At 30.8% G+C, this 27,876-nt stretch overlaps 3 protein-coding genes across 4 annotated transcripts; 1 reads left to right on the forward strand and 2 right to left on the reverse strand.

The window, feature by feature from the left end:
• Positions 1–283: 283 nt before the first annotated feature.
• LOC128982452 (uncharacterized) lies at positions 284–5,461 on the reverse strand. 2 transcript variants are annotated; one of them, XM_054401412.1, is made up of 6 exons: positions 5,367–5,461; positions 3,692–3,773; positions 2,341–2,407; positions 1,294–1,382; positions 928–1,078; positions 284–432 (listed from the first exon to the last, which is right to left on the reverse strand). In XM_054401412.1, the coding sequence occupies exons 1-6, from the start codon at positions 5,450–5,452 to the stop codon at positions 311–313; spliced, it is 597 nt and encodes a 198-aa protein (XP_054257387.1). In that variant the 5' UTR covers positions 5,453–5,461; the 3' UTR covers positions 284–310. The 2 variants fall into 2 exon arrangements, with proteins under 2 accessions (XP_054257387.1, XP_054257388.1); XM_054401413.1 differs by lacking the exon at positions 5,367–5,461 and adding an exon at positions 4,353–4,435.
• Positions 5,462–9,313: 3,852 nt separating this feature from the next.
• LOC128982450 (uncharacterized) lies at positions 9,314–10,839 on the reverse strand. The gene is made up of 2 exons (XM_054401409.1): positions 10,645–10,839; positions 9,314–9,549 (listed from the first exon to the last, which is right to left on the reverse strand). Exons 1-2 carry the CDS (start codon positions 10,763–10,765, stop codon positions 9,338–9,340), a joined length of 333 nt encoding a protein of 110 aa, XP_054257384.1. The 5' UTR covers positions 10,766–10,839; the 3' UTR covers positions 9,314–9,337.
• An 8,813-nt stretch (positions 10,840–19,652) lies between these two features.
• Positions 19,653–26,525, forward strand: LOC128982449 (uncharacterized). Its single transcript, XM_054401408.1, has 4 exons — positions 19,653–19,706; positions 21,026–21,053; positions 22,585–22,951; positions 26,334–26,525. The coding sequence occupies exons 1-4, from the start codon at positions 19,671–19,673 to the stop codon at positions 26,497–26,499; spliced, it is 597 nt and encodes a 198-aa protein (XP_054257383.1). The 5' UTR covers positions 19,653–19,670; the 3' UTR covers positions 26,500–26,525.
• The last annotated feature ends 1,351 nt before the right edge of the window (positions 26,526–27,876 follow it).

The raw sequence follows: 27,876 nt of genomic DNA on the forward strand, positions 1-27,876 counted from the left end.
GAGGTAAGTTATTCCATGCAAATAGATTAAATAATGCTATCAAGTCCACACAATATTGAAGATATATATTAAATTGATGTATTGTTTGGTACCCAAGTACTTTTATTTTTGATAAACCACACTGGGTGTGTATTTGGTTTTAAAATGTTTTGACCCTAAATTCATAACTAACTACAACATATGATTTCAACCCGTCAGTTTTCAGTAATGATCAATGGGTTTCCTTCTACACAAAAAATAAATAAACAAACATCTTAAAAACAAATAAATATATGTATTTTCTTATAATGTGATACAATCATGCCTGACATTACCTCATAAAAATTGAAATAATGTCTGGAACGGAGCTATGAAGTTTTCTCTTCAAATCAAGCTCTTCCTTAAGTTGCAGATAGTAGTTGTACACACAGAATGTCATGTATGCTCGGATACCTAAAACACATTTCATTGCGAGTAAATGAAAACCTAAAACAAATGCTATACTCACTGTATACGTGCTTCACATTGGGTAGAGGATGTAGTCAGGAATAACAATTTGGTATTTGTTTCTTTAAACGAATATGAACACGATTAGAATAATACATGTACCAATTATTTACCATTATTTACTAACAATCGACTTAAATTCCTTCATTGGCACAATACAATTCATGAATTCGTCTAAACGTGAGTGGCAAAGTAAATTTTAGAATAGTAATAGGTAGGAATTAACAAATTATCATTTTTTAGATTGGTTATCGACATTTACTCTCAAGAGTCCTCCTTCAAAACCGAAGTCGTCCAAGGGGCATGGGCTAAAAGAGTTCAAATAAATATACATTATTCTTTTATACCAACCGTGATGAGTAAACATTTTTCAGGAAAACTCCCACTCATTTTGCAAATACAATATCCTACTTTAGCATAATATTTAATCCTTATACATACCGATGAAGATGAGAAGAACTACTGCAGCGAATACTTGGACAGTAGTTGATACAGAAGGGAAGCTGAAGGCAAGTAGCACATCCCCTACCACATCAGATAATATCAGTACCACCCCTACTCCAGCGCTCAGCAGAACGAGACCAACGGTCTTCTGTGAAAAAATATCAAAAGGGTTATACTGTGAAAAAGATACTCATAAAAGATCTACAACTATGCTTTACCTATAACAAACACATTCATACAGTACATTTAAAGTAAATACATAACTCTATTTTCAGACCAATCAAACATTTTTGAAAACTTTCATATTTTAATTTGCTTAAATAAAAGGGTAGGAACGTAAGATTTTTTTAAAGAACTACTCACATACTTGATTCCGTAAACCAGTACAGCTCCTTCAAGAAGTTGAACAATTGTGAATGTAAAATCCAGCCATAACGCAGTTTTGTAGACACCTAGAATATACACATCGAAAAGCCATTAAAGCAATTTATAAGAAGCAATTTATAAAAACAAATAATACCAAACACTAATGAACTATTTTTTTTGAATAGGTAATAGTAAAACTATGTAAAATGTATTTTAAATTAGGGGAAACGTATTTTAAGGACGAGGTTATTTCTCGAATATTGGAGCTTTCAGGTTGACGGGCTAGGATATAAAGTTACAAAGAAAATCAAGAGAAACGTCACTTTTAGAGAATTTCCCATATCGGGAATTAGCTATTACTCATGGTAAAACCTGGACCCAGGACCGATTTCCCTTCTCGTTTTGAGGTCCCTTGAGCCCAAAAAAACATCGAATGCATATATAAAAAAATGACCCAACTTTAATAAAATTTTATACACATGCGTAAACCTACATTTTATTCTAACGAGTTCGCAAACCAGCATGATCACAATCAGTATGATCAGTATGGGAACAATGGGTTAATGAGGTAAAATGGAGAAAAATGAGGTAAAAATTGGCTTTTCCTAATTTTAAACCTTAAACAAAAATTTTCAATTTCTTTCCAAACCATTTTGTAGAGCTAAAAAAACCAAATAATTTAGTATATTGAAGCGTTGTTATATGCCTTATAGTTATGGAAAAAATTACAAATAATTGAAAATTTTAAATTCACTTGTTATTCTAGTGGAGAATAAGTAAACTTTTGTAGTTTGCTTGTTTATGAACATATTTTAATCAAATTTAGAAAATGTATTTATTTATTTTTAAACTATTAACATAAAAAAGCACTTCTACCCTCGCTGTTGCAGCAAACCTAAGTACGGTACTTGTTAAACTAATGCTACTTAAATAGGGAATAAAAATTTGATATTTTTAAGGAGATGATCTAGTGTAAATCCTATCAGGCAAATGCAAATTCCCTTAGTCTGCAGGTTCTGTAGTGGGGGTATTTAACATCCTTACCACTAGCTTGGAAGTATCCTGTATACATCGAACCAAGATAGACCAACACCATAGCATGACCATATATCTGAAAACATACAATGACAATGTAGTAAATGTTTGGTTTATAAGAATTGTAAAGGAAATTTATTTGCTACGTATCAGACTGTTATCTATAAAAGCCAAAGCTCTTGCTGACCAACTGACTGACTGACTCACTCACTCACTCACTCATCACTAGTAATAATTCTCCTACTTCTTGTTTACCTAGGAGACTAAACATTTTGTACACTATTTCATTAGGCATTAAACATGAAAACTGAACTTACTTTCGGACTCCATCCTAGTGGATCTAGAGTTTTCATGTTAACCTCATGAGCATTCATATTTAAAAGGAATTAATTATTATATTTGTTTCAACTAAAAAATTAGTTCTATAATGTCTAATCGATCTACATATTCTATATAATAAATATGTATCTATACCATTATAAAATTGAAGTCGTGTCTGTCTGTTTAAGAGGCTGTCATGACTAAAACACTAAACCAATATAACAAAAATTCACCACAAAGATAGTCTGTATTATCTAGTTGCGTGATAGGCCTGGTCACTCCCTTGAGTTCCACTCGAGCTTCGCCCCGGATGTGCAAAGTTTTCAGGTGATGTTTTCAAAAGTTAATTGATTGGTCTCCATTACAGAAAGAGAAAACATTCTTAAAAAAATTGCGTTTACATTTTGCTTTGACATTTCAATCTAAACAAGAAGAACTGAAAAATGCTCATAACACAATTTCAGACAGTTTATCCGAAGAAACTAAATATATTTTACACCACTATGTGGTAGGATTATTTAAGCTAAAACCTTGTCATAGAATCCTAATTTAATTTACATAGCATTTTAATTTTAAATCTATGTCAATGATTAAGAAACAGATTTTTTCCGTTTCTAAGTATGGGTACAGCGGCTAGTCATAAGTATATAGTTAGATATCATTAGTAGATTGCAAAAACTTTTGAAAAACCATTTTAGTTCAACTATGTTAAACTTTAAAATATTGCTTTGCTAGTATATTATTTGCATAAATTAGTTATGATTTAACAGATTACAAGCGTTACACTGCTTGAACTAAACTTATATTTTTGATCTGCTTGACGAGTTACTTCTTGTGAAGGCCCATAAGTTTGCAGAGTTGAAAGACATTTTGTGTTTGGCAAAACTTGAGAGTGGGATCTGACGAACAGAAGCTCCCTGTTCTACTACCTACCTTCTAAGACCATCTCACATACAAAATTGGAAAGTATAAAATATAAAAAAATTGCCATGGTAATTATAATGCAAAAGCTTTTGAAGTTAATACACATACTACTTACAATATCAAACCAACCGATGACAAAACAGCCTGTTCTCAATCGATATTGGAAGCAGAAATTTCTATCAACATTCACTTCCATCCTAAACAAATACATTTATATTTATTATATACAATAAATGTATTTTATCTTCAGAAATTGCATATTTTAAATGTTTGCTACTGTAAAGGCTTTTATTCGTTTGTAATGCATTGAATATTACTTACCCGATGTCATCTTAACTTCAGTGTATTTGACTGACTTTATTTCCATCAAACTAGTTCCTTGATGTTTTTTTAAAGTTATTAGGTTTATAAAGAAATTATAGAATTGTTCGCCTATTTTATGCTATAGACAGGATGTAGTCTATAGTAGTTGTATGTGGATTCTATCCTATAGGATTTCTATGACTTTTGAATTTCAATACTGTGGTGACTTTCCCATAGGTCTACTACCTTGGAAAAATCTTATTTGTACAAATATTTCTCGAAATATTTTGATCAGCATTCATTTTTAGCATGGTAGCATTAACTTTACAGTAAACAAAGTTACAAAACCTGCAATTCTTTCAAAATAACGGTTAAAAGGCTATTGATTTTGTTTACAATTCACCATAAAAGTTGTGGTTACTCTATTAACTACCCATTAACTGTTTCTATTTTTTTGTAGTAAGGTTACTTACTGAAATCACTAGTAATTAAAGGCTAATGTGAGAGGGTCTGCATAGTTTTGTTGATACTGTGTACTCTCTTTACGTAGAATCTTCATTTAATTTGTCAACCGAGAAAAAATAAAATTAGAAAATACCATAGTGATATATTATGTTAATTTTATGTCTCATAAGAAATCCTACTAATATTATATTTTATAAATCCCCTTAAGTGAATATATAGCACCCACCATTTAACACGTAAGTTTAACTGACAAATGTAACGATAATACCTCTTGCTAATGCAATAACCTTTATAGTTCTTGATTCCATGAAGCACTTGCAAAATACATTATTATTGATCTGAATCCAAATAGAAAGAGGTAACATCCGTTCCATTACTTAAAAAATGTCTGGTCTGGGAACTATTTAGGCCTAATTGTAAATTTGCATTGATTAATTTTTGGCTGTTTTGTTATTTTGAATTAACAATTTGCTTTTTTAATTTGCATTGGAATCACTTGTATTTATGTGACACTAGTCTCTAGTGCATCATATCACACGTAATCAATGATAAGTTTAAGCAAACAGTTTGTTTTAAGTCGGATTTTGTTATTGTTTTAACAATAACTGTATTTTTTCATTAACTACGAAAAACAAATACTTTTCTTTGATAAAAAACTTAAACTGTATAGTTTTAAATGCAGCTATGGATTTTAAATTGAAATCTGCAGTGTTAACTGAAACAAGTTAAGTAAAAATAAGGTTTCATTTTGAGATTTTACAGAATTTTTCATGGTTAACTTCTCCTTTCTGGCTGTTAAAAAAAATTTTCATTTATAAAGTAATTTAACTCTTGTTTCGACCTGTAAGTGTTTTCATAACATAATTTCCCAAATATTATTTTAGTCGGTATATGTTTAGTAACTATTAAAAGTACAAACCAATTAAATCTTACTGTATTAATTATACCCCTAACTATATATACTAATATCTGTAAATCCCTAAGAAATGAAATAGCTAACATAAGTTCAATTAAAAACTTACATTTCAAAGTGTTCATGGAATCCTATAAGGACAACATGAAGTTCCGAATAAAAGCAACACCATGCAACATCCAAACATCTACACATCAAAACACAACTCTGTCTGTCACAGTGATAAACTAACACCTGCTGCTTATCAAATGACAAAGCCTTATCATTAAACAATGCTAAGTCTGTAAAACGATAACACACACTTTAGCTTAAGTCGTCTGTAGAACATGTGACTCTTTAAAGTGGCACTTAATTTTTATACAACCTTAATTTTTGGGAGTCTTGGTTGCACTTTCTGCCATTGGATGTTCAGAAATAAGGGGAGCTTGAGGAAATGGCTAGATGTACTTGGTCTTGTATGGTTTGACGTTAATTTTCTCATGAACTCGTTCTGTTACCGTATGACTTCGTCAGCTTTTATTGGGATAGTTCAAAGATAGGGTAGCTCTAGAACAATTTCAATGGGTTCTTCAAGCACCACAAAGAATGGATCTTCTACCATTTTAATATTTTGGACGTTTGAATTTGTATACCCGGGGAAAAATTTAGTCTCAATGCAAGTATTTTTTTCGTGTTTAGATGAGTGTTCTCACTTAAAACCAAGAGATGGATGTAGTGAGGATGGCTCTGATACCCAGCATCCATGATCGATTTTTGTAGATAGAGTTCTTAATACTTTAATTTCAATCAAAAGTGAAGCGTGCTCATAATCAAGTAGCTGATTCACGTTCTTAACATGATTAAAATCCTTTTTGTCGTCACCAGTCGTCAAGGTCTCTCCTTTCACTACACATAAAATGGAGTGAATACTGAGACAAATATATTAATCTGTTCTTTTCATATTACCAGAGTGGGCTTGGCTCTCAAAAACGAAAATTGTTCATCTAGGAATGGAGTATAACATGTCCTAGTCAACAGCATAGTATGCTATTGAAGTTATCTGACCTTCGAGATAGCTTACCTGAAGACGTCAAACCTTTGCTTGTAACGAGGACAGCTAACAATTTAAACTTTATAATTTAAACTTAAAACTTAAAACTTTGAATTTATTTAAACTTTTATTCCGGAAGTCCTAATTGATATTACAGGTGCTACACGGTATTTGACAATATAAATACTTAAGAGCTTTGGAAATTATTATATTGCAAAGAAATTCTGAACGTTTACCGTCCCAGAAAAGACCTAAAGACAACAAAGACCGTAAAGTATATTTTTTTAAGTGGAAATTCGTTAAAATTCTACTGATTAAGCCCCTCCCTATACGGGGATGTGTGGTAAATCCAGAAAAAATAAATAAATGAGCGTTATCATAGATAGCAATAAAAACACATAGACCTCTCCTATTTTTGCGAAGAGAAAATTACTAAAAATCTTTAACGTTTTAAAACAACGATGAAAGCGATACTAGTTTGCATAATCGTTCCATATCACTCTTACACTGGTAAACTTCCGATTCAGGGCTAAATAGCATCTTGCTACCTAGTGAGGAACTAAAAATAATGTTTAAGTACCGAACGACTTTCTTGACAGTACTACTTACCAGCAAACACTTTTTGTTTTTGTTATAAACACATGTATTAATAAAATCCGTCATCATTCATCATTCATACAAATGGTCAACGCTAAGACATTAAATGTCATGTTGAAGATTCATTTCTTACAAACGAGGTAAGGCTTGTGGTATAAAATATGTTTGGAGAGGAAGTGAAAGCCAGTTACAAGTTTCAACATCCATTATGTCACTCTTTGAAACAACTTTATAATTCAGTTCTAAGTCGTTGTCATATTTCATACTCATCATTTGCAATTTTTTTACCAAGTTCAGCAGTAAGAGTAGTTGAAAAGGTAATTCAAAGGAATAGTATTACAGTAGACAGGGTATTATTTGTAAAGAAATTTACAATGTAGTGCAGAGTGTAATATTTCTAAGGTGATTAGAAACTTATGATTTTGCTACATAGGATATATTTTGCTTGAGGAAATATAGTTGTAACTTTTTATTCTTTTGTGAGTAGTTAAACATTGTTACTAATTAAGTGTACATTTAGGCCTATCTATTATTTTTTCTTATGAATAATAGCTAGGATTGGGACTGCTTGATCATTAATGGTAGATTGTATATTTTAAATTATTGAAAAGTAAACATCAATATGTATATATTTTTAAGGCATATTTTTGTCGATGAGCCGATTGAGAAATCTAGTATAGTGTGTTCATACGAATAACTTACTCATTTTTAACGACAAAAAACAAATATATCACCGGAACAGGTTCACAGAAAATGTTTAAGACAATTAATTTTACCCTAAGTTCAGCAAAGACCATTCGGACCGAGATTTACTGCAGGAATGAGAAGTAGGGTTTCATTGATCTTTGGAAAAATACCGAATGTTTGTTAATATATTTAGACATATGGCTATGTGTGTATGGACGAAACCACCTTTTTATTATTTAAACGTTTTAAACAATAGAATGCATAATTCTTCTTCATCTAGTAGTGAAATAGTATAATACTTACAGTTGGGTTAACCCGATCAACTGGGTTTTATTTAAGATCACAGCAAACTTGGATAGTCATGTTTCAAATGTAAACACTTGTACTTGTCAAGTGTATAATCTAGCTACAGTTACTCTGTTGTCTTGGCTGTCAAGTTCAACTTGTTAGCGTAAACTGTATTGGTAGATTTACCAACAGTTCCATTAAAAAATACGTGTCATTAATTAATCCTTGCATTGAAAAATTGCGTCCATAACCTACTACTCCTTTTTTGTTAAAGATAAAACTTAAACATGTATTATTCCAAAATGTACCTTGGGTTGGATTAAGCTGCCTCATAAAATACCCTATATTAGCAGTGCATAAAATAAAATTTATTATTTATTTGTATAGTAAGATGAAAATTTCTTGAAAAAAATTAATTCGTAACTATTAAAGATTAATAAAAGAGCTTCATGTAATAAATAGATATACTGCCAAGTGTTGGTGAATATGTGATTTACAGGAACGTGAAAAAGGTATGATAAATAATAATGTATAAAAATCAGCATATGTATATAATGTTTGTAAAATAAGTTAGGTATTTAATAGTAAAATTCGATGTTTTGTACATAACCACAACATTTGTAAATGACTTCATGTTTTAAGTTTCTCTTCAGGAATGAGACAAGGATTTTTTATTATTCAAACAACATTTCTGTACATAATGAATTATTTAATACCTACCAATTTCGTCTCTATAGGCTTAGCCATAAAGTTCTATTGTTTTAAAACATTCTACTTGAAAACATCTGTATGCTTTCAATGTGAAAACATAGGTTGCTACACCATCTTTCCCTTAGGTGTAACGTATGTGATATATATTTAGGTTATAAAAATAAAAGCATAATAAAAAAACAGGTCGTCAGTACATTCAAGTGTTCGGTCAAATGAAATGGCATAAAACACACAATATTAATAACTTAAAACTAAAAAAATACTACAAACGTTTAAACAAATAAAGTTAAGAACATTACAGCAATCCTGGTTTTGCAAATCATGTTAACTAGTGTTAGAAGAAGTGCGTTATCGTAAAGTAAAAATAATTAATAAAATATTTTATATGAACCAATAGGTAAACATTTTTTTCTTGTCAATTGCCCAATGTTAGACAACGGTACGTAATTATTGGATTGTATTAAAAAAATCAGATAAACCTAGCATATATCAATCGATCTGTTTTTAATATAGTTTAATGCAATATAGTTAGATGGCAATATTACAAATCAATTTATGGAAAATATAATATTTGTATACAAATGGATTTAAGAAATATGTACATTTTGTGAACATTTAAAAAAATCCAACAAATGAATTAGTATATTCTATTTTTTTGTGATTTAACTCTTTACTCCTACAGAACACTAGTTGGTGAGTTTGTTACCAAGTACTCCTTATCAAGTAACACGCAAAACAATTTCTTAACTATTTTAGTTAACGATTTGTCACAAAACTGTCAGCTGATTTATTGGTTCATTCCTCTGAAGACTCTTGACAGATCCATAGATGTAGGATAACGTCCCCCTCCATTTATCTGTGAAGCTGAAGGGTTGATGGTAGACGCCCACTTGCCCTCCAGGGTTGCAGACCCTCCATTGGCCTCCATCCACCCAAACCTCCCCGTGCTTGTATCTGTCTCCTCCGACCCGGCACATACCTGAAGTAAAGGAATTTACATAGAAAAATCATATATAAATGGCAAGTATAATTCTTGAAAACCTTTTTTCTCAGCTTATGTGCATCACAGAGAAAACCTATGCATACTGTTAGAAAGATATTTTCCTGTAGATATTCAGAAACTGTTTATAAATTAAAATAGGTTAAAAAACAAAAAAAAAATGCATACACATGTTTGTAAAGTTAAAATGGGCCTTTTGGGTTGTCATTCTGGTGACGAATTAACATTTAAATATGAACATAAAATAATAAAAAATGCTAGAAATTCCAATCAAATGTTTTATTGCAGCGTGGTGTGAAAATACAGAAGTATGTACATAACCGGTTTTTGGTAAAACTTTTGCCCACTGGATGACCTTTAGTTATAATAAATCCATATATTTAATATGTTAAGGTGATTTCTTGTAAATAATACTCCTCCTGAGTCAGTCTGATGCTCTTTTTATGTAGACGCCTTGTTTAACCAATTTATGTAACATAATTACTTGGGCCCCCCATATGCCTAAAAAACTACAGTGCATTCCTGACGAAGAAGGAGTTATTTACAAAACAGAAGGACTTTTAGTAATAGTTGCATCCTAAAACAGATTATTAACAGTATTAGGACACGTGATTACTTAGTGCTTCCTTGTTGTTGGCTGAATATAAACAAATTACACAATGAGCTGATCGTCAATCCTGAATACAAAACTTAAAGATTTTTGTTTGTGAACACCACTCCTCTCTTATTTTTGAAGAATTTTAAAAGTCCAAGTTCAATATATGTTTACAAAACTAAATTAGTTATAAACAGAGTTTACAATTAAAATTTTCCTAAAGTAATTATACTATGTAAACATTTTTTCATAATTGTGGTTTTAATGGAAATAGTAATGTAAAGTCATAAAAAAGTCAAATCAAATTCAGTTATAAATTTACGTAACTGTTATTTTGCTTTTGTATAGCCTACAAACACAATACCTAACACCTGTATCTAACGTTAAATGCAATCCTTAACTATATTATGTTTAACTTAACTTCCTTAAAAACATGTTATTTTATTATAAAAAAATGTATATTTACACATATCACTTACGTCTGTAACGAAATTCCTCCAGGTAACAGCTTAGTTTTTCTTGAAGAGAGTGAAACCTTGTCCACGCATTGTTAAATACACTATGTAAACTCTTGAAGAAATTCAATTTAAATGAAAGCATACTGTTTTAGACACTAAAGGCGCTTTATTTATAAACAACTAAGTGATAGAAAGTTACATATTACCGTTACTACTCACTGCTAAACAAATCCAAACTGAATGATAAAGTACTCGATAAGATGTCATGTTATCAATACTAGATAAGAGGTCATCGAATATTGAACGACTTTGGGATTTGTTATCGGAATAATTTCTTATGATTCACTAAATTTAAACTATTTACATGCGTGTCTTGCAGAAAGTAAATCTAAAAAATACAGATTTATTTTAATTATTTAGTTTAGTATGAAATATTTATAAAGAAATTTCTAAATGCGATTCGGGTGATAATCAGTACATACACGATATGAAAAACAACAATGATTAGAATCGAATTAGTTTTTATACTTCATTGAACATATTTTTAGTAGTCTAGTTAAGGTCTTCCATATCTCTTTCTACAACTAAGGGTATAATATACCTACTTAACCATACCAAAAAAAAATATATTCATAGATGTTTAGAGTTTGATGAATAAATACTTATTATTTATTTTTGGATTGTAACATGCCAGATGTATAATGAATATGTAACTGCAAAATGAGAAACAGTTACTAAATTGGTATTGAATCACATCTGTTATAACAACACAAATATTCTTACGATCATATCCTTAAATTATAAATACTATTCCCAAAAAATATGCATACAATATCAACATAAAATAAACAATACCCAGACAATATTGTAAAAAAAAATATTTACTTTAACATGCATTTTTATACTAGCAAAACTTCTGTACAAAACATTTGCCTAGTAAGTCACATCATACAAGGAAAATGTAAGAAAATATAATGCAATCATTGTGTATTTTTTCATAATAGTGTGTACAAAAATATTTTATAAGAGAAGTGACTCCAGTTTTTGGCCCCCACACTTATTGGCAATTTTACAAACCATACGGTGACGTAGTTGTAAATTTGCATGTTGATTTAAATAAGATATTCACAATACATCAATTAAGTAAACATTGTCCATTAAAAATCGTAAAGTATTGTTTAACAGTTTGAGTATAAAATAATCACAATATAATTGCAAAAAATAGAAAGATCCTATACATAAGGTCTAAGAGATAGTTTTTTATCCGATAGTGAAGAATTTTTTTTCATAACCGACTTTTTGCACTATCATGACTGTGGTTTTACAAAAAAATATGTTAACCATGTAACGTAACAACAATACACTGTCTGTAGACTTTTGTGCAATTATAATAATGTCCTACCCGATGGGCAAGTACGCATTCACCTTCATACACAAAATATTTAGGTTAAAATTAAAGTAAAACTTTATTTACACGCATAAAACTTATGGTAATTTTTTTCATGAAAACATTTTTATTTTGCTATAACTATACTGTAAAGCTATTTGTAAAAAATGCCTGCAGAAGGAAAGAGTCAAAAGGACATTAAATCCCTCAGGCTGGAGAGGCACGTATTTAATATGTCGTCGACAAAGGCATTTAACTGCGATTATAGGCCGAATATCTTCACACACAACTAAGGCTTGTTAGGCATTTGCTGTCTTCCATGAGTAGGGACTATATAATATATTTTTACTATGATGAATTTTTAAATATTATTTATGACGGTAAACGGAACCCTTGTACATTTTACTGAATCCAAGTAAATAAGACCAATGGAAAACTAATAAGCAATTAAGAAATTTAAACTTTTAAGAAAAATTAACTTCCGGTTCCTTATTTTTTTTATTGTTTTTTTTTATGGTATTAAAGATACTAATGTATAAATTTATAAAATCCCCTTTTGTACGCTTTAAGTTTTTATAGCTCAACGTTTTTGTTTTTTTTTGGGGGGGGGGGGGGTTTGTGATGTAACATATATGTCAATAAAAACTTCAACGTTGCTATTTTACACAACCAGTCAGGTCAAGTTGGGTAGAAAAAAGAGGTTAAGGTTAAATGTTTACCAAAGAATTTGTTTTATTTCACAGAAAACAAGAATACTAGTTATATCACAGCTCGGAAGCTAATGAAATAGATTTCAATTTGTGTCATTATTTTTCGCATGCGGGAAGATTAATACACGTAAACATAACATCATGTTATGTTAAATAAAAACTATGAAAGTGTCGTTTAATATTTTGTATATCTATTTTAAAGAAATGAAAGTTACGCAGAACACTTTTACAATCATAAAAAAAACTAGACGGTGTTAACTAACTATTTCTAAAACTAAAGCACATGCTTGTTTTAATTATTTACATACTGAACAGCAAGGGATATAACATTTACATTGGTTAAAAATAATATCATTTTTACCTAACAGAAAATAAACCTTTTTTATGGATTTACTAACGATTTAAAATATTTAGCTTACAAATCAAGTCAAATCAATTTCACCATATACAAAAATGAAACAAACTGTATGATTAGTTTTAAATTATAATCCAATGATGATTTTAAGATTTTAAAAAGTTAAACATTTTTCAAAGATTACGATGAAAACACAACCAAGAGATTTTTATAAACATCTCAATGATGAATTCTTCTTTCACAGAAGACTAAGTCCAACAAATGTAACACTTTGTTATACAACATCTCTTTGGATTTTAAATATTTTCCCTCCAGGCCGTTTACCATATTACCCACCTCAAGCACATTATTTGACTTTCAATCGTCTTGTTTTCTATTCAAGCATTTTCAAATGTTGTAATTTTAAAATCGTGTTTAAACAGTTGATTTTCGTTAGGTTAGATTATTGTATATTTCATATAATTAAAACTTCTCAACAACAATGCAAGTTACCCATTTAAATATTATTCCTATTTCAAAGTGTCATAGCTTATATGTCCAACTACGAAGTTAATGTTTTATTTAAGCCTTACTATTTTTGACATGTATATAGTTTGAGTATTTGCACGTTTTAAATTATACCTCCTTTGAGAATTTTTACATTTTTATAAGGAATTTGTTATATATATACTACTCTTCCCACCCCCTACCCATTTTGAATTAAAATGTGCATGTTTATTTTTTTGGCCTGTAATTTGAAAGAGTGAATCATCTATTTCCAACCACGATGCATCAAAGCAAATACAAACGATACGCAAAAAATAAATCTTTCTTGGAAAATATTGTTCGATATTTAGGGTAATATTTTGTTATAATTCCACAATAAAAAGTGTTTTGATTCAAGAGACCAGAAGCAGTTGGAGGGTTGGAAGATCTTTATAAGAGCAAATTGCCTCCCCAGGGTGGTACAAAGTGATGGCTAAAAGCGAAGAAGAATTAATCAGGGCTTCTAACTAAGAAGGTCCTCATTCGTTATCTACAGTTTGTAAAAATATACATTTAAGGGTTAATGGAAAATACTTTAAATCTATTTAAATTGATTAAATAGCGTATGTACTAACATAAAATTGGAAGTACTACTATTTGTAAATAATACAAATATTTGTATATATGTACTCTAAATATTAAATTAAATTTTATTCAAGGCTATGGAATTACTCCATCCCTCCAATCGATCCAGCGATAATTTTAACATGTTTCATATAACTCTCGGTTGTAATTCTACACTCTCTCTGTTGCAATAAACAATAAACATTTTCAATCATTATTTTAGTCCGTTCACTTTATTAATTATACCTACTATTATTATTACTTTTATAAAGTGTGATCCAATTTCAGTTTCCTATTTTTGTAACAATGGCAATAGGAGTAATTGGTCACTATCGTATGTTTTTAATAAACCAAAAGTTATTTCACAACACTTTTAAACATCGCTTAGTGTGTACATTTGTTTAAAGTTTTTGTATACAGGGTGTCCATAAAAAACGTTTCAGGACTTTGGGAAATGGATCCCCATACTAGAAGGAAGAAAAAAGTTTATGGGAAGGTATGTCCGAAAATGCATATTTACCCAGATATCCGCCATTTTGTTTTTTATACAAAAATATTTTTATCTGTGAAGTTTTTTATTCGATGATTATGAAACTTGGCAAACATGTTACCATACACAAGACCTAATATAGAAAAAATAATAAAGTTGTTCCGATTGTAAATTTCAAAATGGCGGCCGTTTGAATTTTTCTAACTTTATTAGCTCGAAAACGGCTAATTCTATGAAAAAATGTCAAGAATACTTTTTTTTGCATTTTTAATTGCCTATCAAACAATACCAAGATCAAAAAGATCGGACAAAAGATAACTGAAATATTACGTTTTTTCTGTAAAAATAAGGCAAAAATTAGGGGTTCCCCGACTAACTTTGCCTTATTTTTACAGAAAAAAAACGTAATATTTTAGTTATCTTTTGTCCGATCTTTTTGATCTTGGTATTGTTTGATAGGCAATTAAAAATGCTAAAAAAAGTATCCTTGACATTTTTTCATAAAATTAGCCGTTTTCGAGTTAATAAAGTTAGAAAAATTCAAACGGCCGCCATTTTGAAATTTACAATCGGAACAACTTTATTATTTTTTCTATAATAGGCCTTGTGTATGGTACCATGTTTACCAAGTTTCATAATCATCGAATAAAAAACTTCACATATAAAAATATTTTTGTATAAAAACAAAATGGCGGATATCTGGGTAAATATGCATTTTCGGACATACCTTCCCATAAACTTTTTTCTTCCTTCTAGTATGGGGATCCATATCCCAAAGTCCTGAAACGTTTTTTATGGACACCCTGTATATATTACAAATCCAAAAGAAATGTTTATCGAAATTATAGAGAAGAGAATTGTTAATTAATGTATCCATCTTATTAAACAAACAATTCACCTCTTTGAAAAAATAAAGGAACTTGAAGCATTGGAAGGAGGTAGAATGGCTTGTGCATAATTGCGTGGTACGGTTAGCCAAGAATGTTGATACTTGAGTGATTTTGAAGATCTAAAATTCACAATTTATCGTCTTTCAGACTCTAGGCCATTCGTACGGTGGCCTTTTGTGTATTTTTCACTAGGATTGACATATCAATCTATAAAAAAATTAAACCAAGAAATAAAACATTGAGATTATTAAGTTAAGAATCTATGCAGAATTGGTGTCGGAACAGTATAAAGTGAATGCTGATTTTTAAATTCTAAGAGTATTGCCTTCTCTGATAGGGTATGTTTTAATCTGCTTGGGTATGTAAGGCAAATGAATTGTAAAATATGGGACGATAAATATCCTTACAACATCATTATAAGAAAAAGTAAATTTATTGTACTCATTATGATTAGGTAACCCCCAAAACTTTTCGAAATGTCTTAAAAAAACCTTGAGAAAATAAACTGGTGTAGGAGGTATAGAGGCGGACATTTGACTGGTTAATTATGTCAACGTTAATGAAAAATTTCAAAGATTTTGTTAATAAAATGCTATTTTAGTAAATGTGAATGGGGTTTAATTTTATAAAAATCAAACACTATTTTTTAACATTAAAGTTGGTTTCTATATTATTCAAAGATGTTTATAATTCAAATTCTAACTTTATTATTATTTACAACATAATATTCAACAAACTATATTAAACAAAGATTTGTAAACTATTATTAAAAACAGTCATATATAAACAAATGGTTTGTGTTCGATTCTTTATTAAAAATAGGAAACGAAAATAAGCACACCCTCTACTTATCATAACTATTATACCGTAAACTTATTGTTTAGCCCCTAAAACAATGTAACCAAAATGTATTCTACTAGCGTAATTCCCATATGGGGGAACAGTATATTACGTTACTAGTCATGAAAATAAGTGTTTACCGGACGAGTGTGGTTGTTCCTGTGCGAGACGAAGTCGAGTACGGGATTACCATACGAGTAATCCTTATATCAAACAAATCCTTATATATTTCCACTAACTAAAGGACTAAAAATCACTAGTCATAACCTCTAAGAGAGGTTATGTTTTTGTTTATAACCATTCATTGCCACCTAAATACAGTATAATCAGCTGATTGGTGTCCGGTAAAACTCATTACAGTACAGTAGTACGCAATGAAACCCCATTTGAATAAGCTGGTGGCAAACAGCTGTTATCTGGACTAAATCCTTGCGTGGGAAGCTCGTCAAAATAATGTAGTGTGGCGTAAAAGCTATTACCGCAGGTCTCATGGTAATACCCAGGACCGATGTGTTAAAATATAATTTGTAAGTTAAGGTTTTTTGTGCATCTACAGGGTATTTCCCTTAACTCCGTGGGTATGTTCCTTAGGTCAAAACAAACAAAAAATATCTTACAAACATATGTCTTATGTCGCTTTGTTTTCCGTCTGTCAGTGTGTATGTATTTTTTACAAAACTTCCAATAACCTTGAAACCACTTAAGGTACAAACTTCAAACTTGGTACATGTATGATGGCTAATATTAACTATTTCCTTGCAAAGCATCAAGTTTCTTCTTTGTATGATTTAAAAATGGTATCCATTATTACTTTTCAATGCTTAATAATTCAAAAACCATAGGGTTTATAAAAAAGTTACAAATGTCAAAAAGGTTGGAAGGTTAATTCACTTTACAGAGATGTACAATTTGTATATGGTCATAACACGAAAAACGGAGTATGTTCGTGAACAATCCCAAGTTCATCCTGTCATACACTTAAATATCAGTTATAATTGTATAATTGTTTATCATTGCAAATACCGGTTCTCTGTCTATTTCTTTCAGCTTTATATCTTCATCTGTTCACAGATGTCCCAACAGTTATTTAAGAGATATTTTTTAATGTATATTTGAACGGTTGCTGTAACTTTAATACTTTTCTTTAATACTTTCTTATAAAATGGCGACCATACAAAGTATGGTTTGAAAAATAAAAATGGCCACCAATTTGACATTATACAAAGTAAAAACTTAATGCTTTGCTCAGAAATAGTTAATATTAGCCATCATACATGTACCAAGTTTGACGTTTGTAACTTATGTGGAGGTTATGGGAAGTTATGGTCAAAACACTTACACAATGACCGACGGAAATTGAAGTAATAAAGGACATATGTTTATATGATATTAACCTAAGGAATGCAAGTTGGTCCAGTGTTAGAGTGTAGGGCTTCAGTTTTCAATTTTATGGGTTCAAATCCCGCTAATGACCAATGTATTTTATCCTAACTGATAATGCCACGACCTCCGCTAGACCTAGCCTGGAGGATCGAACAAAATAAAAAAGTAAATATAACCAAAAACACTAACCAACCAAAGGCAAACAAATTGAACGTTAAACATAATTAACCATATACCATATAAAACGGACTTTTGTCATCCAGTACAGTACAGTGCATTGCTTCAAAACTAGATTCATGTATCTCAATTCCAAGGTAACATAATGTCACTTCTGTTAGCAGCTGCCAGCTATGACGCACGTATAAATTACCTCCAGCTGGGGACAATTATTTCAAGGTCTTTAACATGCGCACTAGTCCAACCAGTCTTACGTCTTTTATTATGTTTTAAACTTAATATTTTAGTAACCTTGTTTTTATAAAATAAAAAAATGTGTGTGTGTTTCAAGAAAGCAATGACTTGAGCTCGTAATACACACAATATATTTTATACCACCACATTTAACTTAACATAAAGAGTAGATTAACTATGAAGTTGTATATAAAATGTCATCTAGGTTATGTTTGCGTTTGCTTTTTTTGGATCCGCGGCAGTGGTTGGTTTCAAGACCACTGTGAAATCAGCTAAATAGCGATTGGGAATGATCCATTCCCGATCTAGAGCGGTAATGAGCTATTTTGCGTACTGTTTATGGAAGACTGGGGTAATTACAGTCAAAGGGTACAAATTAAAAGGGGTTTATTAGTTACATACCAATAAACGAGTAACTATATTGGCCATATTTAAACCAGCTGTGTAATAACAAATTTCAACAATAGGTATTTGCTGCATCTCGACTATACTCGCCAACATACATACCCACGCCTATACCCACTATCACGCACCGCGAGCGCTCTTGCCCCCGCCACCTCATGTTTTTGGACTGATTCTGTCAACTGGCTGCAATTAAAATGTATAAAACCCATATATTTTAAAGATTGATGAATACGCCAACCTAAGTTTTACAATTTTTTCCTAACTTGGTTTATATAAAAAAATATTCACTAAATATACGATTCTAGAAACTTTAAAGTAAAGAAAGTTAAATTCAAACTTATATTACACAAATGTGTCCATTTCGCACAAATAATGATTTTATAGAACATATTTTCAGAATGAAATTAAGAAATAAAAATAATATTATTTCTGTTTGTTTCTTAGATATTGATAAAATAAAGAAAAATAAAACATTACACTTGTTGACTTAAAAGTTAGTAAGGGGAAAGCAAGAGGGAGAGTAGCGGGGATTTAAAAAAAATCTTCTTTATTTGATCAAATAACATCCATGGAAAATCAGCCTTTCACTAATTAGTTTCAACAAAGCACTATTTGGTCCTTTATTGTATGGGCTACTTGTAGTGTCGGTTACATGTTGGCCACAGCTATATTTATTTTGTATGTCTTGTCTAGTTCGTGTTAAATTTTTGTATGACCTCAATACCATATTGAACCCTTTTGACAAGGGCCCAAAAAAGTGACATGGTCACCGACATGATCGTTATCTACTAAATGTATGTTAGAATTTTTTATCAACTGCTTTAAAAATATTTAATGAATAGTTTTGCACAGTTTTTTCATGCTCCCTCCATCACACCATATTTTTTAACATAACGTATATAATTTGTGTCTTTAGCTTTAAATGCACATATACATCATCGGTAAACATTAAAACACCATTAATATCATCGTATGATGTGCCATGCAAGCAATTAAGGGTTATATTTACGTCAGTCACACAACAAGTGTTCAACTAAAGTTCACCAAAATAAATTTGGGTGTTCTTAGTCTTCTTCAGGTTCTCGAAATGACTGCTTCAGTTTGGAGCACAATTTTCTTACTGGTAAGTTACAATTAATTGTTTATGTAGTATAAATAGTTTATTAGCAAGAAAAAATATATTACAAATAAAGGAATTAAACTTAACCGTTGGTATTAGTTTACTAAAAACTGAATTTAAATTACAAGGTACCATAAAACAAGGCTGTATAGATTATTATTTAACCCTCTGATAATGTAACCTAATCGAATGTTCGTTATCGGTATGATAATTGGTTAATACAGTTCTCTTTAGCTCTTGTTCCTAATAATTGATGAAAAATTAATGTTTCAAATTTATTTTAAATTTTCACGATTATAATTTAAAAGAGAATGTTTTGCATTCTCGTTTCTCCAAGCCTTGATTCTTTACAACTTTCTGTTTTATATTGTGTTGTTTGTGCATTAATTTTTTTGCGCTTCTCTCCGTAACACTTTGTAATATAATTGAAGATCGATCCTGATTTTTCATAGTAGGGACCGTACTTTATAATCTAATTTGAAGTCCTGTAGTGAGATTATGTGACCAACATATTACAGACCAACAGTTTTGACATAACTTATGGGACTTCTGATTTATTTTTCTATTGATTTTTAATGCCGGTCCTTCTAATTACTTAAGTTTTCGTTGCTATTCTAACATTTTGTTATATTCTTGCTTTAGTTTTTTGACTAAATTGTTCGTTTTTTCAAGGAGCATGAAATAGTTTTTCTATGTGTTTTTCTTTCTATATCTCTTAAGCATGAATTAATTCATGCAAATTATCTTTAACTTATGTTTTTTTTAAGAAACTTTTTGATGTGTTTTTTAATCACTTTGATTTTTACCCAAATGTGTTCTCAAATTTTTACCTCTCAAGCTTTTAGATACTGGTCGAGGACGTCATGCAAAAATAGCTTTGACTAAACAAAGGTTTGTTAATTAATTGTAGGCACTTAAGACAAGTGAAATATATGAGTTAGAGATTGTGGATTAAATGAACGATGGAATGTAGTTAAACTTGTTAAAAAGTGTAAAAATTACTGCTGAACTATTTATATAACACGTAGGAAAATAAATTATTGATTTAGAGTAGTGACAAATGGCGTTGTAGGGAACCTCCTTACCAAAAGTATCATCCCAAGGTATGTCTGGGACAGTTAAGGTATACTTCTAATGTTGCCAGAGCTTTCGTTAATTGACAGCTGTTTTTATTCCCACCGTTATTTTCTAACATATTGCTGTATGTTGTGTTTTTGTAGTCAAAGTCCAGTAAGTGTAATTATCTTTCAAATTGAGGTTTGGTGTATAAGTTATGTGCTTGACTAACCCAACAGATATGGTAACTGTTTATGTGTTTTCAGCTCCTTCCGATTGTTTGCAATGCTGCAAGTAAGTATTTATAATCGAACACTATTACGCTTTGATTAGAGAAGCTTAAACCCATTGACTTTTCAGGGGGGAGATTGCGGTGCTTAAAATGGGAGAAATATATTTTTTTTCAAATTTATCATTTTATTTTTTGTTATTATTAATTTGTGACTAAAACATAAAAACATACAATAAAACCTTTTGTTCCCATCTGAAATATTTTTTTTATGCATAATTTTAGCTTACACTAATTATGCATGCGACTGCTCGGCATTCAAACTGATATCCACTTTAGGAGTGTATTGCATTATTATTCACACTGAAAATATAAATCATATTTAATAAAATATTTAAAATATAAATAATATATATTTAAATATTTAAAATATATATTTAAATATTTAAAATATATATAAAATATTATTGAATAAAATATTTTAATAAATTAAAAAAAAAAATTCTTTTGCACACTCTCCCCTCAAACGTATTCATGCAATAAACCAAATACTTTACAGTTTTGATCTTGAATGATAACAATTTATAACAATATTTCTAGTATTTTATGTAACAAGTTTTTAGGTTTAAATAGGTGGAAAATGCATCAGCTTAACATAAAACAGCTCATAGAAGAATTACACAATATTTCTCAAACACAATCAAACACAAAACATATTGATACAAAAAAATATAGGTTTATGAAGCTTTGCAGTTAAACCTCGTTTGTACGAACCTCGATAAAACGAATTCCTCGATAAGACGAATTTTTTTTAATCCCCTTGACACTTTCATATAGGTCAATGCTAAAAACACCTCTATACAACGTAGTAATTAATTTAAAAACCTCCATAAGACGAATTTGTTTGTGACATGGGCTAGGACTGATTAACCTCTATACAACGAATATTCTTAGCACAAAACCTCTACAAGACGAACGTGGCCTCTATAAGACGAATTTATCATAATCTTAACCTCCATAGTACGTAGTTTTCAAAACAAACAGAAGCTTGTCTCAACATGAAACCCCCACCCATCCCTCCTCCTTCCTCAGTCATTGTTTGGAAAAACCTTGGAGCGAGGAGAAACCTCTATAAGAAGAATAACATCAGCATTAAACCTCGATAAAACGACCCTCTTTATTAAGAATACCTCTATAGTACGAATTTTTCCCGTACCCCTTGAAATTCGTCTTATAGAGGTTCAACTGTATAGTCTTGGTTTTTTTAAATCTTCATGATTATTCTGCCTAATTTCGATAGTGCCGCGTTATCATGACAGTGATAAATTCTTATTTTTATTTGTTCCACGTTTTCAAAAATTCATTCTTTTTTACTGTGCAATATTGTACTTCTCATACCTTCAAACGGATTGAATTAACCCATAGAGAATTAATTTAGTTTATTTTTTAATAATTTCAGTCTAAATTGTATATTTAAATTGTAAAATGCTCTCGAACGGCTATTTAAAACAAAAAAGGAAATGCAGATTCGATTAACAATAGCAGTAAAATTTACTTATTAAGTATTGGCATATTGATTTTCAAATTTTTTTCCAGACACAGTTTTGTTAGAAAACCTGCAGTCCATCAATGAAGGGAATCAAGTAATACGTTCAACAGAATATACTACCTCAACCAACAGATTATCATGTTTGTTGCCCCGAAGCACTTTTACTATCACCGTTGATCAAAAACCCGAACCAGTGGAATTCAACGTTATTGCGATGTTATACAAGCAAGGTAATAAAGAATATTTGGAAGCATTTGCAACCGATAGCTGTGATGAATTTGTGCGTAACATCAATGCAAATGGTGACCAAATCGAATACCAAGTTTCTCCCGGAAAAGTAGTGAAGGTATTCGGCCATAAAAGTGAACTGAAGGCAAGTCCTGACTTTAAAAAATCACCGTGGGAAAAAAAGAGGTATGCCTTACACGAATTCTTCACGAATTACTTTTGATTATATTAGACCAAATACTCCTTTGGGGTTTACCTTTAGACTTCTTCTACACGCGTACTATCAAAAGCTAATTTCTATAAACATGAATATGAACTAAAAAATGTCGTTACGGTTTTTCAAAACATATTGAATTGGAAACATATTTCTTTGCTTGGTGGTGATTACAGTGTCCAATCGAAATGTATTACCACGTACAATCTTTTATGTGTATTTACCGTCTTGTGAGTAAAAAGTATAAGTGCAATATTTATTACGATTTGCACTTGACGTAATTTTGTACTTTCAGACAAATAACTCAAATGTCACGTTTTTCAGTAAAAAATAATGCAAAATCAGGTGCAGCCCAACCCCCGATTTGGGATGGGCGCTATATAACGTATTAGTGAACATAACAGGGTAGTCAACAAATAACTGTTATTGTGGTATTAGGTTACCTGCTAGAACCCTGTTTTTGAATAACGGTTTCAGTACCTGACTAACTTTGCCTTATTTACACCAAAAACCGTTGTATTTAAGTTATTTTCTATTCGATATTTTTATCTTGATGTCGTTTCATAAGACATTTAAAATGCTAAATATAAAAGTATTCTTAAAATGGTTTACAATACCTACATATAGTAATCCTTTGTTGCTGATTTAGGCTGCCTAAATCAGCAACAAAGGATTACTATATGCAGGTATTGTAAACCATTTTAAGTATAATACAGTAATCCGGAGGCTAAACAACTATTTTTAAAATAAAAGTAATTTTTGAATTTGTTTCTTAAAACTAGCCATTTCTTTTATAAAAGTTTACATGACCACCATTTGAAAATTTTCAAATGTACCAAATTAACTTTTTCCCTAACATGGGTATTTTCAACTATCATACACAAACCAAGTGTCATATAGATTGGTCGAATTACTCCAAAGATAAAAATGTGTGTGCCCAAGAAACAAATTGTGAATATCTGGGTAAATAAACATTTTCTGACGAACCTTCACATTGATTTTTTAGTTTGGTATCAAAATCCATATCCCCAAGTCCTGAAGGGGTTTGTTCAACACCCTGTATACTAACACTGCACTATCTAAATTTTGACTTATTTACTAAAATTATGATTATCAATATCAAATCATAATACTTTAACCATCGGGTATTAAAATTGTGGACAGGATAATCAAATAAAGGGTGTTCCACGTGGAGGTTTAGCTGTTAAATCATAATTTACAAGCCTGTTATACACCAAATGCTGTAAAACTGTTCATAACAAAAAAATTTTGAAATTGTTTTGTAAAAACTCCAGTTCCAAAAAGTTTTGGATGTTTCGTATTAAAAATGTTACCACTAACTACTTGTCTTCCTCTAAAAATTACTTATACTTAAAAATAACTATATGGCTCTTTGAGAACACTCTGTATATTCATTATAAATTTTCTGGTACCACTTAATGTACAGTTCTTTTTACACTCCTTTTCTTAATATCCAATCTTATACAGGGTGAGTATTTTTTCTATTCAATTTTTTTCTACATTTGTTTGAATATCAATCGCAGACCACTTCCAAACATTGTTGGGTAGTAAGTACTTCATTTTGACAAGGTGGTCATTTCCGGCCGCAATCTTGGATCCGCCATATTGGATGCAAAATATTTTTTTCAAATGTAAAGGTGGGGTTGTGACCCATTATTTTGAATAAAATTTTTACCCTGATTACAATGCCACAAACTGTTTAAAAAAATCTTGATTCATTCCAAAGTTATGAGGGCTTTTTAAAACTTTATTTTCAGCCACTTTTTAACGTCGTGCATTTACAAACTAAGACCATAATCTCAAAATAGTGCTAGATAAAGATAAGTATACACCACCAGTTATTGTAAACCTATTTTCTCTTTGTTATGACTGATGTATTTTTTTCGGTCGCCATCTTGGATCTGCCGTTTTGAAATGTGATTTATTATTTTAAATATGAAGAGTGTATTGTGACCCATCATTTCGAACGACTTTTTTAAGCTAAACTCAATGCCGCAATAATTTTTTTGTTATCAAGTTTTATTTATGAGATATTGAATTTTTTTGGTTAAAAGTGTGAATATTTCAAAATCAAAATATGAAAATGAAAAAAGGATCATGGAATTGCGTTCAGCTTAAATAAAGTAATCTGAAATGATGGGTCACAACACCCCCTTCATATTTAAAATAATTTATCATGTTTCAAAATGGCGGATCCGAGATGGCGGCCGAAAATATACATCAGTCATAACCAAGTGAAAATAAGTCGACAATGACTGGTAGTGTATACTTATCTTTATCTAGCACTATTTTGAATTTATGGACCTTATGGTCCTTAGTTTGTAAATGCACAATGTTAAAATTGGCTAAAAATAAAGTTTTTAAAAGCCCTCATAACTTTGGAATGCATCCTGATTTTTTGAAACGGTTTGTGGCATTGTAATCAGGGTAAAAATCTAATTCAAAATAATGGGTCACAACCCCACCTTTCCGTTTGAAAAAAATATTTTGCATCCAATATGGCGGATCCAAGATGGCGGCCAGAAATGACCACCTTGTCAAAATGAAGTACTTACTACCCTACAATGTTTGGAAGTGATCTGGGATTGATATTTGAAAAAAATTAGAAACAGGTTAGGGGGGGGGACATTTAAAACTCACCCTGTATATGAGGTAAAGGTACTTTTAACATTTGTTTATTTTAAATGTTCAAATAACCCCTCATATATAACCCCAATATATTGAGGCTCAACCACTTATTCGGTAATTATAAAAATATAAGTACTTACGCATGTCGGTTTGATTATTTAAACTTGCTTTTAAATATATTTTTTTTTATATCAAAGGTAAAACAGACACTACCTTGCGACAATACCTTGCGTCAACGTTTAAATACATATTACATAACAGTACACAACATGTATTCCTATAAGTAGGAAAGTCCTAGCTTATTTTAAAACGTGTATAATGCTCTGCAAACCTTTGGCAGGCAGCGTATAGTATTTTTGGTAATTTAAGAGTTCTTCCATCTCTATAGCGCATGGATTTAACAATCTACTTTTAAATCGAACCGTCTGTAAAAATAGGAACAACATTTTTTATCTGTCTCTCTTGTAGGTGTGCAGCTATTCTTTATCTCTCTCTCTTGTACGTGTACAGCTATTTTTTTATTTCTCTCTCTTGTAGGTGTACAGCTATTTTTTTGCTCTCTCTCTTTTAGGTGTACAGCTATTTTTTATCTCTCTCTCTCTTGTAGGTATACAGCTATTTTCCATCTCTCTCTTGTAGGCGTACAGCTATTTTTTTTTAGCTACGTTACGTGAACTAATAATTTTATTTGTTTTCAAATGGTAGTCGTTTAGAACCAGCCACAGAGCGGCCGAGCCCATCTCAGCCCCCATCGAAGCCCAGTACTAGTGGAAGAAGTACACGCCCACGGGGTACACCTCAGCACCCTATAGGACAAAGCAGCCTTCCAGTAGGAAGTGGTAAAAGCTTTCCGACCACATCCCAGCCCTAGAAAGCGCAAAAGGAAGTAAATTGTGACTGTCCACGAAAACTCAAGGGGGCAATCTTTATCAGTAGTCGTGAAAGTACATTTCTTTGTAAAACAAAAATTTGAAAAATCATGTATTATAAATGATAAAATTAATAGAAAGATGCTAAATATAATACAGAGTTTGTTTCCCTGACTTCAGAATTGATAATACCTCTCACGTGATTGAGAATATAATTAATTATTATAATTATTCTTTTGCTGATAGTGTACAAATGTAAAGTTTATTTATAAACGTTTGAAATAAACCAAAGTTAGATATAAATATGTCACGGAAAATTTAAATAAACGGTTATGAAAGTGATACGTGAACTACCAATTCGACATACCATATAATTTATCGTTATCATGTTGACTTCTTAATACACTAGAAAAACGGAATTTGAATTCTAGAAATGAAATGATCATCTTTTCTTGGTAAAGTAATAAACAAAACAAAAATATTTATTATCTCGTCTTCCTTGAATAAATTTTCGCAAGGGCAGACCTACAAACACAAAATCATTATAATGGAATTGACTGGAGCTTACACTGACCTGTGCGATGGAGTAGAGTGTTGAAAATTTAATGGTATTCATAATTTTTTTCTCATTCTACTCCGTCACAATAGTCCAATATCAGCTGTTGATAACGCAGACGACAATCCAGAGACCACGTCGGTCCTTTATAACCTGATTCAGTCTACTTACAGTAATTATCGCGGCAATGTACACTCGTGAATTGATAGGCTTATCTGTTATTGTTTCGTGTTTTATGTTTTGTGTTTAATGTTTGTAACAATAATTCTGAAAACACATCAAAAGGTGGATACTTTTTTAAGCCTGACGATGGTGGAGTTGAAGAACCACCGAAACATATTATGTAGCAAGTAAATTTTGACACTACCGTATCTATTAAGGATTGTATGACAAGGAAGGTTATTACTATCATTAGTCATAAAATGCAATCCTGGGGCTATAAACATTAATTATATAACGTCAGGATTTCCATCACCTTATATTTATTTAAGCATGTATGTATAAACATACCCAGAGGTAACTTGCTCTAGAAGAACAAGACTTTCTTTCCAAATCAGCATCAACGTACTGTTGTTCTGGCATTCATTACGAACCAAATTTTCACTTAATGATTTTTGTGTTTCAGTTTTGGGTTAACAATTAACATCATATTTTTATGTGTTTAAATTCAGATCTTTATGTAAACATGTTAAAATAAGAGCCAAAAGTCACTATGTACGAAATGCGTAAGGTCTGCAAACTTCAGAAGATTAATAATTATGACACTTGCTCCACACTATAACTCACAGCAATAAAGTTTTTGACTGAACTTACTCCACAATGA

Source organism: Macrosteles quadrilineatus, unplaced genomic scaffold (assembly GCF_028750875.1).
Source record: "Macrosteles quadrilineatus isolate MER2022 unplaced genomic scaffold, UCM_ALF_1.0 Scaffold_345__1_contigs__length_91340, whole genome shotgun sequence".
NCBI classification, from domain to species: domain Eukaryota; kingdom Metazoa; phylum Arthropoda; class Insecta; order Hemiptera; family Cicadellidae; genus Macrosteles; species Macrosteles quadrilineatus.

Coding starts and splice junctions, on each gene's coding strand:
- LOC128982450 (XM_054401409.1), bottom strand. CDS start 10,765: ATGCTTTCATTTAAATTGAATTTCTTCAAGAGTTTACATAGTGTATTT. Junction 9,550..10,644: donor GGAGGAATTTCGTTACAGAC/GTAAGTGATATG, acceptor CCTTTACTTCAG/GTATGTGCCGGGTCGGAGGA.
- LOC128982452 (XM_054401412.1), bottom strand. CDS start 5,452: ATGTGTAGATGTTTGGATGTTGCATGGTGTTGCTTTTATTCGGAACTT. Junction 3,774..5,366: donor TTCCATGAACACTTTGAAAT/GTAAGTTTTTAA, acceptor GTATTTGTTTAG/GATGGAAGTGAATGTTGATA. Junction 1,079..1,293: donor TGGTTTACGGAATCAAGTAT/GTGAGTAGTTCT, acceptor ATTTTTTCACAG/AAGACCGTTGGTCTCGTTCT.
- LOC128982449 (XM_054401408.1), top strand. CDS start 19,671: ATGACTGCTTCAGTTTGGAGCACAATTTTCTTACTG. Junction 21,054..22,584: donor GATTGTTTGCAATGCTGCAA/GTAAGTATTTAT, acceptor ATTTTTTTCCAG/ACACAGTTTTGTTAGAAAAC. Junction 22,952..26,333: donor TCACCGTGGGAAAAAAAGAG/GTATGCCTTACA, acceptor TTCAAATGGTAG/TCGTTTAGAACCAGCCACAG.